Raw genomic sequence first — 16,468 nt, 5'->3', positions numbered from 1 at the left:
TAAATAAATATACGCACCTGCGTGTTGTTCTAGTGGTTAAAACATCAACCCCACATTCAAAGGGGGGGGGGGGGGGGGGTAGGTTCAAATCTTGGCTCAGGGCCTCCAGCATGGAATTTCTGTGTTCTATTCCAGTGGTTTTCAATTTATTCATTTTTTTTAAACCAAGAACCTCTTCAAAAAGTACTTAGCTGTCCAAATATTACCATAATAAGGAACACTAAAATACAGTATTGTTTAGTAGGCCAAGGATTATTATTATAGATGTAAGCCGCTGTACCATTAACACTGCGCTTACATATAAGACAAAAAAAAGAAATGGAGTTAATTACTAAAATAAAATGTATTGTACATAAAAGTAAAAAAAAAAATTAAATTACGGTGTACCTCTATAAATGCTTGAAAACAAAGAGTTCTAAAAGGTTAAATGCAAATGTGTTGTACTTAAAGGTTAAATCTAATTCAACTGTACTTAACAAAATAGTACTGAATTTAAAAAAATAAAAAAAAACTTAAGCCAGTGTAACATTATACAAAGATTCAACATTTAATTTAGTGATTCTTTTGCATACCACTCGAGGGAGCCCACCGACCAGACTTTTGGAATCACTGTTCTAATTCTCTGGCCTGCATGATGTTTTGCCAAGTCTTTTTCTGACAGAATAATTAAGGAAGCAATCTTGTCTTTGTGCTTTTTTTTTTTTTTTTTAATACAAAGATCTATTTACATGATATAAACAAAAAGAGAAAGAAGATGGAGATGAGAGCGAGGGGGAGATGGCCAGCTGTCCTCATGCTCTTTGCAAGCCTCCACATTCCCTCTGAAGCCCAAACTCGAAAAAACAGTTTAGGAAGGTCCTTCAGTCAGATGCAGTAAATTTCCATGATGTTTTCTTTGTGAACTGTGAATGTGAAGTATGTTGTTGTATGAAGTTGTTTGTTTATGCCGCTGCAATTGGCTGACGAGCAGGCCTGGGTGTAGCCTGCGTTTAGCTTAAAAATAAGATAAGATAGGCTGAGGAAAAGCACTCCAGAATATGGACGGAATGGCTGCTTTATGAATGTTCTTTGGTGTTACTGTTAACTCATTGATGATGGAATTCTTCCTATATTAAAACAGTAATACTTCTCGTCACATGACATTCACAAATTCCTTGTGTATTTTAACATACTTGGCTAATAAAGATGATAATAGTCCAAATGCCATTTTCGTGTGTGGACAGACACTACACACAACATTTGATTGTTTGCCGCAAACACATGAACAGATAATGCAGTGGTAACCTGGAATGAGAGTCACTTGCTTTGTGTCTTGCAAGGCCACAAATATTTATGCAGCAGTAGAGGGAAGAACAAAAAATGAAATAAAATAAAATGTCAGACCACCAGGAACAGCAACGTTTCTCCATGTCAATTACAAAAAAAAAAAAAAAAAAGGTTAAACTTTTCAAAGTAATCTTGTGAACGATTTTCATTGCTACGCTTTGCCCTTGAATCACATCTTTTCAATGTTGCCATGGTTACTTCAAAATCAAATCCTACTACCGCAGCTAAGAGACAAGTATGGCAAGTATACACTGAGAGGTGACTTGAAAAGACGTTAGCGATGAAAATCCAAACCAAAAAAAGGAAGAAATGAGTGCCCAAATTTACAATTTTTTTGAGTTACGAGACGTGGCTTGGTCGATATATTGCTTTGTGTTGTGAGCCAGTTTGAGTTACAAGTGAGCTTCAGATATACCGCCGCTCAAGTGAAGTGAAAAAAAAAAGTACTGTAATTCTCTCGCATGTCGGCAAGGAGAGCCATAATTTGATGAAGCACTTTCAGCCGTTTATTGAATGGGAAAAACTGCCAAATACAGAATGAGAACAATTACAATTAAGGAGCTGCTGCAGGCCACAACTCACGCTCAGACGCTCACATGCAGACTCACTAGGCCACGCCCATTAAAGACACACATTCAATACAAAATACAACAGTATGTACTATAATTAAATTTTGTTTTTAAAAGCAATTTATTTCTATGCATTCTTTTTTATTATGTTTTATACAATACAGTGCTATATTTAAACATTAAAAAACATGTCACATTTTGTTGGTGTTGGTTATTAGGGGCTGGAATGCATTAGTGGCATTTCAGTTCATTTCAATGGGGACAATTGACAAATCATATTCTGTTTAGGACGCCATAAAAGCTCGGGACGGTACTGCTCGCAAGTCAAAGTACCACTTATTTTGCAAACCCAGGACAACAGCAATCGTGAACAACTATTGTATTGTAGTGACGTGAGGTTCAGACTATGTATTTTACAAGTGGGTAGTGCTGGAATAAGACGTGAGTTCTGAGTTCGGCTCCGCAGTCCAGATGTGCGGTCCGCCTCCACTCCACCGGCCACCCCCGCCCCGCCACCTGCAACAACAGGCTCACCAAGTCAGCCGTTACCAGCCGGAAGTACGCCTACTTTGAGTAAAAAAATAAATGCATTGAATTGTAGCTACAAATGCGTTCACCAATTCCACACTGGTCTCTCTCTCGCTCTCTCTCTTTTTTTTGTTACATAATATTTAACCCTTAAATACTGTTAATTTTCCATGGACAAGATTAAGACTATCCTCATAATAACTGTCTATGTCAAATTATGAACTAGAGATCATTTCAAAAATATATTAATAGCCTATATCTAACATTAATTAATGGATGATTATTACTTGTTCCATTTTTTGTTTTTGTTTTTACACGCTACTTGTTTTTGGGATATAAATATGCTGTTTTTCTCTTTCAGTGTTTCAAGATCCCCCCCCCCCCCCCCCCCCCCCCATGATCCTTCTGAAGAATAACAGGTGCATGTTTCTGCTGAAAACTGTGCAAATGTGGTGGAAACACAGATAGTTCACCGGACTGTTTTAAACTCCCCCAAGAACACCGTGCCGACTATACCACTGTTCTATAAAAAATACACATCTACTGTACATGACTTATTACATTACTATTATTCTGCCATGAACCTTCAAAGACAGACGTGCATGTTTCTAGGGGGACCTGTGCAAATGTGAAGGGGCACCAGACAGTTCTTGAGACTGTTTCAAACTCCCTCAAGAACAACGCTTCCACTGTAACATAAAAATACTGCATATATATAATTGATTTCCCTAGTAAGGATGTATCTATCTATCTATCTATCTATCTACATGACCTGGGAGTCTTTTACTGTTTGGAGACCCCATGACCTCCCTTGAAAAAAACAACAGGTGAATTTTTCTGTGGGGTCAGTGCAAATGTGATCAGAATCATTTTTATTTGCCAAATATGTCAAAAACACACAAAGGAATTTGTCTATGGTAGTTGGAGCCGCGCTAGTAAAAAAACAGACAGTCAATTGACAGAGAATACTTTTGAGACATAAAGACATAAAAAACAGTCACTGAGCAATAAAAGGTTATCAGTAATGTGGTAATGCCGGTACAATTATTATTATTTTTGACAATGTGCAAAAAGATGCAGAACCCTCTAGCAATTAGAGCAGTTTGAAATTACTAATAGAGCAATAGTCTGGTGCAATGACCATTGTGCAAAGGGCGCAGAGACTTCAGGAAATGTGTGCAGTAGTGCCCAGTGACTAGTGGTGCGATAATCTGGGGCAATGTTGTGCAAATGTTGCAGATGCTACTCAGGCAAATGAGTGCCCAGTATTGGTCAACAACAGATATGCAAATAGTGCAGTGTGGTGAGACTACTACTAGTGAGTGCACGAGTAATGTATAATTGGCCCGACAGAAATGTGACAACAAACTCAAGACAAAATTGGCAGCATGTTGCAATGGAATTGTAAGTTAACTGTTTAAAAAGTATGGAAACGCAAACAGTTCTCGAGACTGTTACAAACTCCCCCAAAGAACACCATCCCCACTGTCACAGTTTTTTTTTTTTTTATTACAATCACTTTCCTTGATTTAACACACAATGGTAAATCGAAAATCTGTTTTAATATACACAGTGTACACAAACTTTCAAGCACCTGTACAAAATGATGTATTCCATCCATCCATCCATTTTCTGAGCCGCTTCTCCTCACTAGGGTCGCGGGCGTGCTGGAGCCTATCCCAGCTGTCATCGGGCAGGAGGCGGGGTACACACTGAACTGGTTGCCAGCCAATCGCAGGGCACATACAAACAAACAACATTCGCACTCACATTCACACCTACGGGCAATTTAGAGTCCCCAATTACTGCATGTTTTTGGGATGTGGGAGGAAACCGGAGTGCCCGGAGAAAACCCACGCAGGCACGGGGAGAACATGCAAACTCCACACAGGCGGGGCCGGGGATTGAACCCCGCTCCTCATAACTGTGAGGCTGACGCTCTAACCAGTCGGCCACTGTGCCGCAAAATGATGTATTTTTTTTATAAATTTTCATTTTTGAGTATTTCGGCTCCCTTGAGGAAAGGTCATTACATTTTAGGATAAAACAGTATAAAAAAAGTATAAAAGTATATCAAGTTTGCAGTAGCTACAATAATAATACAGCGCTACACATTGGTTTTATTTTGGTATAGTCCTCTGACCGGAAGTGTTGATTTGCCACTCACACTTGACGGCAAGTGGAGCGCAGCAGAGCAGCGAAACATGGCGACTCCGAACAATCCACGCAAATTCAGCGAGAAGATCGCTTTACATAACCAAAAGCAGGCACAAGACACGGCGGCGTTCGAGGAAGTCATGAAAGACCTCAGCATTACTCGGGCTGCCAGGGTAAGGACGCCGTTTCGTCAAAACGCCTTCCGCCTCCTCACTTGTGTTCGTTTGTTGTCCTCGAGCTGTCAAATGTGCGCGGAGAGAGAAAACAACAACAAACGAGCAAACCTGACAGGTGGAGACATTTTGTCTCGTTCCTATTTTTAATATACAACTGTCAAAGTGGGACAGAGATGGCAGTGTTGTCTCTCTTTCTATTCCGCCGCCAAGTTGATTCGATTTTGTCCCACGCAAGTGGCAGCAAAAGGGGCGTGCGAGTGGGAAGTGGTGCCTTGACTTGCGAGTTGAATTCGTCCAATAAGAGATTATTATGACAATTATTAGTAAAACTGCATTTATGGCTATGAATTCAGCGCTGCCAACCTATAAAAATTCACTCCAGAACAATTTGTCTGAATCGCCATATATTTTTAGAATTATGTCAGGAACACTACCGCAGGATAGAAATAATTCTGCATACTGTTCAATTGCACAACATCATCGTTACGCTATAGTTGTAATCGGTAATAAATTATGGCATCAATATTTTTTTTCTCTTTATTTATTGCATCAACCTTGTAATGGCGGCCAAATGTCTTCTCTTGCATGCTATTTTTGTACTTCCTGTATGCACTGTTGCTGCTGAAACAATGCAAATGTACCCATTGTGGGACTGATAAAGGTTATCTCATATTATAAACATTTATTATATCAATGTAGCTTTAAAGTTATAGGCCCCTTTTCTCACGTGACCTAGTGGTGAGTCCCTGACGTACTATTGCATTTCAGGTTCCGGTCCTGTCCGTGTGGCTGTGTAGCCTTATTTTTTCATTATTTCTCTCCAAACACATTCATTTATAGTTCATAGTTAGTTACTGTCCCAATGCAGTTCCAGCCAGGCTCACCTACTGTACGTGACAAGTGTACTGTACCATCCGATCACTTATTTCAAGGTTTTGCGACTTCGTTTCACAATAGCTTAGCAATTAGCATGGCGTCCCCGTCTTTCTCCTGTTAATTACTCATCGTCCTCCCTTCATGATAACAATACTTGTCAGAGGTGTAGCTTATTCGCTGCCATGGGGGGGATATTAGTAGGTAGCTGGGGTGGCGCAAAATAGTGAGTAACAAGCTGCAGAAAGCAGGGAGGTTGGCTGACTGACTGACTGTTCAATGAGGATCTGCCGGTTTTTGTTTCTGTCATAACGTAACATTTTATTTTATTTTTTGCTTCCATGATAACAACATTCAGGGCTGCGTGATTATGGCCAAAACGATAATCACGATTATTTTGATCAATAATGTAATCATGATTATTAATCACGATTATTCTTCCTCCATCCATCCATCCATTTTCTGAGCGGCTTCTCCTCACTAGGGTCGCGGGCGTGCTGGAGCCTATCCCAGCTATCATCGGGCAGGAGGCGGGGTACAGCCTGAACTGGTTGGATTATTCTTCCTGTTAAGGAAAAAAAATCTTTATTGCACTACTTTTCAACAAATATGTAACAGTTTTCAGTGCAAAATGAATCTTTAAATAAGAATAAATTATAGCTAATAATAAAAAAAATGCACCCAAAAAATATATACTTTTTTTTTTAAGCCTTTCTACCAGCCGCTACAATGATTTTTAATAGTGTCTTACCATGACAGGACACCTCTCCGCCAATGTCCTGAGAGGGCTAACTTCAAAATAAAAGCTACATACATTACTACATTGGACATCAATGCCATTTTAGGCTTTTATTTTGAAGCTGGCTATGGAGCACGGTGCCGCCCCTTAATGAAGCATTAACCATGGGTTCGCCCCCTGGTGGCTGGCTGGCTGACTGTGTTCCGGGCACTGCTGCAAATGAAGCACTTTTCACATGGAGCACAATGTAAAAAATCACTGACGATCAAGCTCATTTAATCGTGGCTGCCAAAATCGCGATCACGATTAAAATGTGTTTAATTGTTCAGTCGTACTCAAAGGTTATTAACGTTAATCACATTGCATTGACCACTCTGCCAATTTTCTATCACTGTCTTTCTCTGATTAACATATTCCATCAATAGCTTTTGTAATCATTTCTTCTTTTTTTAATTGTAAAGAGACTGTGACAGTGAGTGCAGTGTGTTTATGATATTTGATTGTCTGTTTTTTTGTGAATTTGTCCGACACATCCTGTGGCTTGTGCACACTGCTTGAGTGAGAGCCACACACCAAAGATGAAGCTTGGCAGATTATGTGGATTTTAAACCACATAAAGCATACGGGCCTCCATAATAAATCCCCTGAATGTTGGCCTGACAGTCGTGGAGTGTTCACATTATGTGCGCTATTTATAGTTATTTATATTTTAATCTATAATAGCTTATGTGATAAATAAATAAATCTTTAATGTTTTATGAAAATAATGAATGCTATTTTGAATTAATGGATTGCGACTTATTTTGTATCCTTGTCACGATACAAAATAAACATTTAAAAAAATTGAATATTCTAATCTATAAATCACAAAATCAAGGCTAGTCCAGATCCGGCCCCAGTTATTCAGCATGAAAATTATAATTAACAAATGGAGGTGCAATTACAGTGGATATAAAAAGTCTACACCCCCATGTTGAAATGCCAGTTTGTTGTGATATAAAAAAATAAGACCAAGATAAATCATTTACAATTAATGTGACCTATAACCTGTACAACGCAAACCATCCATTTTCCATAGCACTTATCCTGACGAGGGTCACGGGCGTGCCGGAGCCTATCCCAGCTGACTCTGGGCAAGAGGTGGGGTACACCCTGAACTGGTTGCCAACCAATCGCAGGGCACAGATAAGCAAACAACCATTCACACACACATTCACACCTATGATCAATTTAGAGTTTTTCAATTAACCTACCATGCATGCTATTGGGATGTAGGAGGAAACCGGAGAACCTGGAGAAAACCGTGAGGATGGATTTGAACCCAGGTCCTCAGAACTGTGAGGCAGATGTGCTAAAACGACACCACTTGGCCGTCCCCCTGTACAACCCAATTGGAAAAAAAAAAGAAATCTTTTCAAAACAAACAACTGAGATTCACAAGCGTGCACACTATTTTATAATTGAGCATTTGTCTGTGGTCACACTAAACCATTCGTAATGTTAGAGGCATTTCAATAATCAATTTTTTTAAAAAAAAAGCAAGCCAATTAAAATGTTTATCACTATTTTCACTCGTTATTGTATAAAAAAACCATCCAGACTTTCAATATAGGCACAAATTACACCGCAGAATATGTACTAATTCAGTGAGGTGATGTCCTCACCTTCTGTACTTGATGTGGTAGGTCGTGACCGGCTGATGCCTCAAAATGTGGGCGAGCCAAAATCTGGTGGAAAATCAAATATTTCATCAGAAAATTTGCCTAAAATTTTGGGGGGATTGTTTTTTTCTGCAGACATCATTTCTAAATCGAGACCTATGGAATAAGTGTCAATGTTCACAGGATTAGATACATCAGGTCCTTTAAAGCACCTCTGATTAACATCAAATAAAGTTCAGATGTTCTAGCAGGCTTTTCCTGCCTTTTATTTATTTATTTATTTATTTTTTTTTTTCTTTCTAGCACAAACATGGTTTTGTGCTAACATTGGCTGCTATTTGAACATTAGGACTGTTCATAATTCTACATTTTCTAGGTAACAAAAACCTGACATTTGAACAGGGCTGTGTAGACCTTTTATATCCAATGTATGTCATGTGATCAAGTGATTATTAGGGTTTCCTCACAGAACAGACTGGGTAAGGAACGAAGTTTAACTTCGGGATGTCCGGATCCAACTTTTTCACTTCAGATCCGATACCGATATTGCAGCCTTGAGTTTTGGCCGCTACCGATATCGGTCTGTTCCGATATCAGCAATAATCATACATACTTTACTTATTTTGTAGTGTGGAATTTTAGAAAAGGCTTGATCAAGTGTTATTACTCAAACAGAGAACAATAATCAGCAGCAGTAGGTAGGCTGGGGACCGGTTCAGGGTTTACCCCCCCCCTCTCGCCCGAAGACAGCTGGGATAGGCTCCAGCACGCCCGCGACCCTAGTGAGGAGAAGCGGTACGGAAGATGGATGGATGGATGATACTATGTCAGCTGATGCCAGATCTTTGTATGTCAGAGAAGAGTGATTCTTAAAAGTGTGATACGAGCATCACGAGGAATCATTTCAAACTGTTCATAATGTTACAGTGGCTTTTTGCTCCTGTGCTGCTTCCTCTCTGTTGTTGTGTTGTGGTTGAAAGGGTTTGAAGTGGCGTCTTTCTGATCCAAAGGTCTTCTAATCTATAATCCTTTGTCAACATAGCAGTGGGTGAATGTATTTAAAGACATGCACTCTCAGGTTGGAAGCGCAGTTAAATGGACCGTGATCCAGGAAAAGTAATTATTATTAGATTTTCTGCCCTTCCAACAGTGAGCTTGCATGAGAAAATTTTATTGACCTGTTACGTTCTCCCCTGATGGGAAAGAGAGCTGCATTCCATTTTGAAATAAATATGGGGGCGACTGCGTGCCGTCTCAATTAGCATTGCATGTTTCATTGCAGGTTTCTGTTTTATCATCAAATTTTGTTCTTGATTGTTCAGTGGGTATATTTATTCTTTTTTGCTTACAGTTACAGTTGCAGACAAATCAGTATTTGCAGTTGGGACCAAACCGTGGGCATTACTATGGAGGATCTTTACCGAACGTCAATCAGATTGGAAACAGCACTGCTGATTTTTCCTTTCAGGTCAGCTAATTTTTTATTTTTATGCTTCTCTTTTACTGTTGACATAAAATCTCACCATTCACAACAAACCTGCATACTCTTATGAATACAAAAATCATTATAAGAAATAGAGCCTTTACAAAGATAATAATATTCTTGATTTAGTCTCCCCTAATCTGCTGATGTCTTGAACTACATCCATGCAGAGCTCCACTGTGACAACTCCTCTGGGCAGAATTATTAATCTCACTGGCAAGGAAACAGAAGTTTAAAGCAATTTGAGAGCGATTCTACTATCACATTGAAATTAATATTAAAGATAAGGATGAAGTGATTAATTGAGCATTCATTTTCTGTATAGTTGATCAAGATAATTTAGTAAAATGCCCATCCATAGACCGTGTAATGCCAGTAACTGTTATTCACTGTACAGTGGATTTGTTCCATAACACAAAAGCAATGTTTCTCATTAAAATGAATGACAAAGAAGTTACGTTTACCTTGTTCTTATCAGTTTTTAGTTAAAAATAAAGACAGTACAATATAGAGATCAGTGAAAACACACTTTATTATGGAGCAATAACTGTGTTTGTTAAGAAATCAGTGAGCAATGTCTTAGTATTTTTTAAACAAAGAGGCGAAATGCTAACACCATCACCAGCGAGCTTGTGTTCAGTTTCCACACGAAGAATAATTTTTCTACCGCTTCTAAATTTAGGTCTTTGCTTAGTTAAAGGAGTCACTCCTTTAGCCGTATGGGCTGGCGTTAATGTCTCTTAGTTATTAACAATAGAACAGATGGTGGATTTCGCCAAACCAAACTGGGCAGCGAGGTCTCAAAAAGGAACATCATTCTTCATCCATCCATCCATCCATTTTCTGAGCCGCTTCTCCCCACTAGGGTCGCGAGCGTGCTGGAGCCTTTCCCAGCTATCTTTGGGCGGGAGGTGTGGTACACGCTGAACCGTTCGCCAGCCAATCGCAGGGCACATATAAACAAACAACCATTTGCACTCACATTCACACCTGCAGGCAATTTAGAGTCTTCAATTAACCTAGCATGCATGTTTTTGGGATGTGGGAGGAAACCAGAGTGCCCGGAGAAAACCCACGCAGGCACGGGGAGAACATGCAAACTCCACACACGCTGGGCCGGGGATTGAAACCCGGTCCTCAGAACTGTGAGGCAGACGCTCTAACCAGTCGCCCACCGTGCCGCCGAACATTATTCTTATGTTTAGCTATTACTTACTTAAAAAAAAAAAAGTTCAATTTGACACGGTGGTCGACTGGTTAGCACATCTGCCACACAGTTCTGAGGACCGGGGTTCTAATCCTGGCCCCGCCTGTGTGGAGTTAACATGTTCTCCCTGTGCCTGCGTGGGTTTCCTCCATCCCAAAAACATGCATGCTAGGTTAATTGAAGACTCTAAATTGCCCACAGGTGTGAATGTGAGTGTGAATGGTTCTTTGTTTATATGTGCCCTGCGATTGGCTGGCGATCAGTTCAGGGTGTACCCTGCCTCTCGCCCGAAGATAGCTGGGATAGGCTCCAGCACACCCGCAACCCTAGTGAGGATAAGCGGTACAGAAAATGGATGGACGGATGTTAAATTTGTGAACCAACGGTCCACTATATCTTATGTGCAAATTGATCTTAATTATGATTAAAACAGAATTAAACCTTAGTAACTACAGTGACACTCAGTAGAGTGCAGACCTCCACCAAGGCGAACAATCCTGAAACACATATGGGATCTTGGATGGCAAATAATCTTAATTAGCACACACTATGAATTTTGGCGCATGTTTGTCCTTGTTACGTTCATGTATCACATGACATTTGAACAAGCTAAAACACTGCAGGCAGAGGACAATAAAAACTTGCCTATTAGATTAGCTTGAACCATTTAAATGATTGATGCAAGAAGTCAAAAGTACAGTTTCAACTTGTTTTGTCAATGTTTTCCTAATTTTGGTGTCATTAGAAGTCACGGATGGACATGAACAGGTCATCACGACACCACGGGTTGGTGGACAGAGTCTACCGCAACCGAATATCGTCGCCCCATCAGAACCCCCTCACTGTCGACAAACATGGACGCCAAATATCCTTTTTTGTCCTTGCTATAATGCGATTTTATTTGTGGAACGTATCTGCTTGTCTTCACTGTAGTTCATATGCAGTTTGAAAAATAATGTACTTTGTCTTGAATGATTGCGACAGTATTTTCTTAACCTTCAGTGTCACATTGACAGCTGTCCGTATGGCTCGGTATATCTGTCGCCACCACCTGAAACCAGCTGGAGGAGGTAAGCGGCTCTTAGTGATTCTGTGTCCTTTTATGTGCTCTTTGTACAGTCATCATTGTAAATCCCTCACATTGCCTTTCTAGGAATTACAGCTGCCTGAGCATCATTTCTCATATTACAGACACTGTTACATTATGTACAGTTTGAACATCAACACTGTGCTTAAATATAGTTAAATAAAAAAACTATTTAAATAATAATTAAATTTAAATGTATTGCACACTGAAGTTAAATAAAGATTGTACCTAAATAATGTTTTTACCACAAACAGTTCTTAAAGATGAAATGCAAATGTATTGTACTAAAAGTTAAATACAACTGAACTGTACATAACAAACATACTGTACTGAACTTTTAAAAAATGTAAGCAACATTATGCACAGTTTGAACATTTATTTCAGTGATGCGTATCACTGTGTACACTTATAGAATCATGTACATTACGGGTGTATACATGTCTTGCAATACATGTACTGGAATAAAAAGAAAAGCTTATAAACCACTGTAACATTATGTATAGTTTGAACATCACCACCATGCTTAAATATAGGAAAATAAAAAACTGAACAGTAAATAATGATTCAATAAATTGTATTGCACATTAAAGTTAAATATTAAATTTGAAAACAAACTGTTCTAAAATAAAAAAATAAATGTACATTTTGGACTTAAAAGTTAAATACAACTAACTGTTCTTAACAAATGTACTGTACTGCACTTAAAACAAATTATTAAGCGACTGCAACATTATTACATAATTATATTTCATTCAGGCGGCACGGTGGCCGACTGGTTAGAGCGTGCGTCTGCCTCACAGTTCTGAGGACTGGGGTTCAAATCCCGGCCCCGCCTGTGTGGAGTTTGCATGTTCTCCCCGTACCTGCGTGGGTTTTCTCCGGGCACTCCGGTTTCTTCCCACATCCCAAAAACATGCATGGTAGGTTAATTGACAACTCTAAATTGCCCGTAGGTGTGAATGTGAGTGCGAATGGTTGTTTGTTTGTATGTGCCCTGCGATTGGCTGGCAACCAGTTCAGGGTGTACCCCGCCTCCTGCCCGATAATAGCTGGGATAGGCCCGCAACCCTAGTGAGGAGAAGCGGCTCAGAAAATGGATGGATGGATGGATGGATATTTAATACAATGATTATTTAGTGTACCTCTTGAGGGAGCCCTTGTTCCATGTACACTCAGAGAATCACTGTGGTACGTTACAGCTATATACATTCCATTAACTCATTCACTGCCAGCCTTCCCAGTTAACATGGATATTTGACTTATAAAGCCGTCAATGGAAGTGAATGTGTTTAATTACAATCCCAATTCCAATGAAGTTGGGATGTTGTGTTAAACATAAATAAAAACAGAATAGAATGATTTGCAAATCATGTTCAACATATATTAAATTGAATACACTACAAAGACAAGATATTTAATGTTCAAACAGATAAACGTTATTGTTTTTAGCAAATAATCATTAACTTGGAATTTTATGGCTGCAACACGTTCCAAAAAAGAAAATTGAGGAATGCTCATCAAACACCTGTTTAGAACATCCCACAGGTGAACAGGCTAATTGGGAACAGGGGGTTGCCATGATTGGGTATAAAAGGAGCTTCCCTGAATTGCTCAGTCATTCACAAGCAAAGATTGGGTGAGGTTCACCTCTTTGTGAACAAGTGCGTGAGAAAATAGTCAAACAGTTTAAGGACAACGTTCCTCAACGTACAATTGCAAGGAATTTAGGGATTCTACGGTCCATAATATCACCAAAAGGTTCAGAGAATCAGGAGAAATCACTGCATGGAAGCGGCAAGGCCAAAAACCAACATTGAATGCCCGTGACCTTCGATCCCTCAGGCGGCACTGCATCAAAAAGCAACATCAATGTGTAAAGGAAATCACCACACGGGCTCAGGAACACTTTAGAAAACCAATGTCAGTAAATACAGTTTGGCGCTACATCTATAAGTGCAACTTGAAACTCTACTATGCAAAGCAAAAGCCATTTATCAACAACACCCAGAAACGCCGCCGGCTTCTCTGGGCCCGAGCACATCTAAGATGGACTGATGCAAAGTGGAAAAGTGGTCTGTGGTCCGACGAGTCCACATTTCAAATTGTTTTTGGAAGTTGTGGACGTCATGTCCTCCGGGCCAAAGAGGAAATGAACCATCTGGACTGTTATGGACGCAAAGTTCAAAAGCCAGCATCTGTGATGGTATGTGGCTGTGTTATTGTCAATGGCATGGGTAACTTACACATCTGTGAAGGCACCATTAATGCTGAAAGGTACATAGAGGTTTTGGAGAAACATATGCTTCCATCCAAGCAACCTCTTTTTAATGGACACCCCTGCTTATTTCAGCAAGACAATGCTAAGCCACATTCTGCACATGTTACAACAGCGTGGGTTCGTAGTAAAAGAGTACGTGTACTAGACTGGCCTGCCTGCAGTCCAGACCTGTCTCCCATTGAAAATGTGTGGAGCATTATGAAGCGTAAAATACGACAACGGAGACCCCGGACCGTTGAACAGCTGAAGCTGTACATCAAGCAAGAATGGGAAAGAATTCCATCTACAAAGCTTCAACAATTAGTGTCCTCAGTTCCCAAACGTTTATTGAATGTTGTTAAAAGAAAAGGTGATGTAACACAGTGGTAAACATGACCCTGTCCCAGCTTTTTTGGAACGTGTTGCAGCCATAATATTCTAAGTTAATGATTGAACAAAGCTTCAACAATTAGTGTCCTCAGTTCCCAAACGTTTATTGAATGTTGTTAAAAGAAAAGGTGATGTAACACAGTGGTAAACATAACCCTGTTCCAGCTTTGATTATTGATTGATGATTATGATGATTAATTGCTAAAAACAATCATGTTTATCAGTTTGAACATTAAATATCTTGTCTTTGTAGTGTATTCAATTAAATATAGGTTGAACATGATTTGCAAATCATTGTATTCTGTTTTTATTTATGTTTAACACAACGTCCCAACTTCATTGGAATTGTATAAGTTTCGATTCTGGCCAGTGGATTCAGTGATTCTTTAGTGTACCTTTAGAGAGAGCCCGTGTACCGTATACACTTAGAGAATCATGGTGGTACATTACAGGTGTATACATTCCATTGATAAAAATAATTTCCAGCAGTTGCCAGTGGAGTAATGCTGAGGTTTCCCTCAACTAAACAGCAATTGTTCATTATTTACTATTGTTTGTTTTTTATTGTTTACTTTTGTGTTGTTATTTTCTGGTGTTGACACTAATATCCAATGCTGTAAAAAAAATATTTGCTGCCTTCTCAAATTTTTTCGCAAACATTTTTTCCACTTGAATATTTAAGATCATAAAAAAAATAATAATAATAATTATCAGACAAAGATAACCCAGAAATAAGACAAGCTTTTGTTGTTTTTGGTCAGAATTGTTTTCAATTTGGAATTCTGTCATGGATGCCATTTTTCCCTGTCGCTTCCTTATTGGTGAGTCATGAACACTGACCTTAACTTAGGCAAGGGAGGCCTGCAATTCTTCAGATGTCCTGGGTTCCTTTGTGACCTCCTGGTTGAGACGTCACTCTGCTCTTGGAGCAATCTTTGTAGGCCGCCAACTCCTGGGAATGTTTACCGCTGTTCCATGTTTTCTCTATTTTTGGATAATGTTGTTTGTATGTGCCCTGCGATTGGCTGGCAACCAGTTCAGGGTGTACCCCGCCTCCTGCCCGATGATAGCTGGGATAGGCTCCTGCACGTCCGCGACTCTAGTGAGGAGAAGCGGCTCTGAAAATGGATGGATGGATGGACTCTCACTGTAGTTTGCAGGAGTCTTAAATCTTTAGCCATGGCTTTGTAACTCTCTCCTCACTGATGTCAATCCGCTGTATGTGGAACGTCACGTGACCGACATGAAAAACAGGATCTCCGACTTCCAGTGTATGGTACGCTAATAAGCATAACTAATATTGATGACATGATTGCTTGAAGCCGAACTTCCTAAACATTTTTTTAGGATTTTTTTTTCTTTATTGCTGATGTCTTTGGTCAAAAGTTAAATACATGTACAGTATATAATTTATTTATCCAAATATGAGATACGTAAACACCAACGTAACCTAAACATCTGCTATTGTCATCTGTGGTGGCTCTGTGGTGTTTAAAAAAAGACAATGTAGACATTTAAAGTTCCCAAGGGTGGTATGTCACGGCCCCATTCGCCATTCACCCGAGTGAGGAGGAAGTGCTTTTACCTGTTTTGCGGCTGGAAGTTGTGCATATACCAGATTGTTTTAATTCTCATCTGTTCTTGAATTTCCTTGGATTGTGGCATTTTGTTGTAGATTTTTTTAGATCTTTTGGCTGACATCATTTTGTCTTGCTTACTTTTTCACACCAGACCAGGTAGCTTTGAATATTTTTTTACCCCTTAATGAATAAAATCACCATTTATGCATTTTATGTTTACTTATCTTTGTCTGATATTTATATTTGTTGAATGATTTTAAAAACTAGTGGGGAAAGTGACACTGGGGAAACTATGCAAAAAAAAAAAAAAAAAGAGAAATTGAGAAGGGGGCAAATACTTTTTCACGGCAGTGTACTTGTTGGTGCATTTTGGTCTTGGTTGTTGACGTTCATTTGAGACATCTGCACAACTTTCATGTGCTCAGTGATTGTCTA

At 39.4% G+C, this 16,468-nt stretch overlaps 1 protein-coding gene across 4 annotated transcripts in view; it reads left to right on the top strand.

Moving 5' to 3' along the window:
- Positions 1–4,552: 4,552 nt before the first annotated feature.
- The window catches only part of crtc1a (CREB regulated transcription coactivator 1a), a 31,478-nt gene continuing 19,562 nt past the window's right edge, over positions 4,553–16,468 (top strand). For 3 of the 4 annotated variants that reach the window (XM_061797172.1, XM_061797171.1, XM_061797169.1), the window contains exons 1-4: positions 4,554–4,753; positions 9,381–9,497; positions 11,465–11,586; positions 11,730–11,789. In XM_061797172.1, the coding sequence (XP_061653156.1) occupies positions 4,628–4,753; positions 9,381–9,497; positions 11,465–11,586; positions 11,730–11,789 (425 nt within the window). In that variant the 5' untranslated portion in view covers positions 4,554–4,627. Of the gene's footprint in view, positions 4,754–9,380; positions 9,498–11,464; positions 11,587–11,729; positions 11,790–16,468 lie in introns of all 4 variants that reach the window. The other variant, XM_061797170.1, reaches the window with a different exon arrangement.

The sequence above is a fragment of the Phyllopteryx taeniolatus genome, chromosome 14 (genome assembly GCF_024500385.1).
Source record: "Phyllopteryx taeniolatus isolate TA_2022b chromosome 14, UOR_Ptae_1.2, whole genome shotgun sequence".
NCBI classification, from domain to species: domain Eukaryota; kingdom Metazoa; phylum Chordata; class Actinopteri; order Syngnathiformes; family Syngnathidae; genus Phyllopteryx; species Phyllopteryx taeniolatus.
This window is presented reverse-complemented; position numbering and strand designations above follow the sequence as displayed.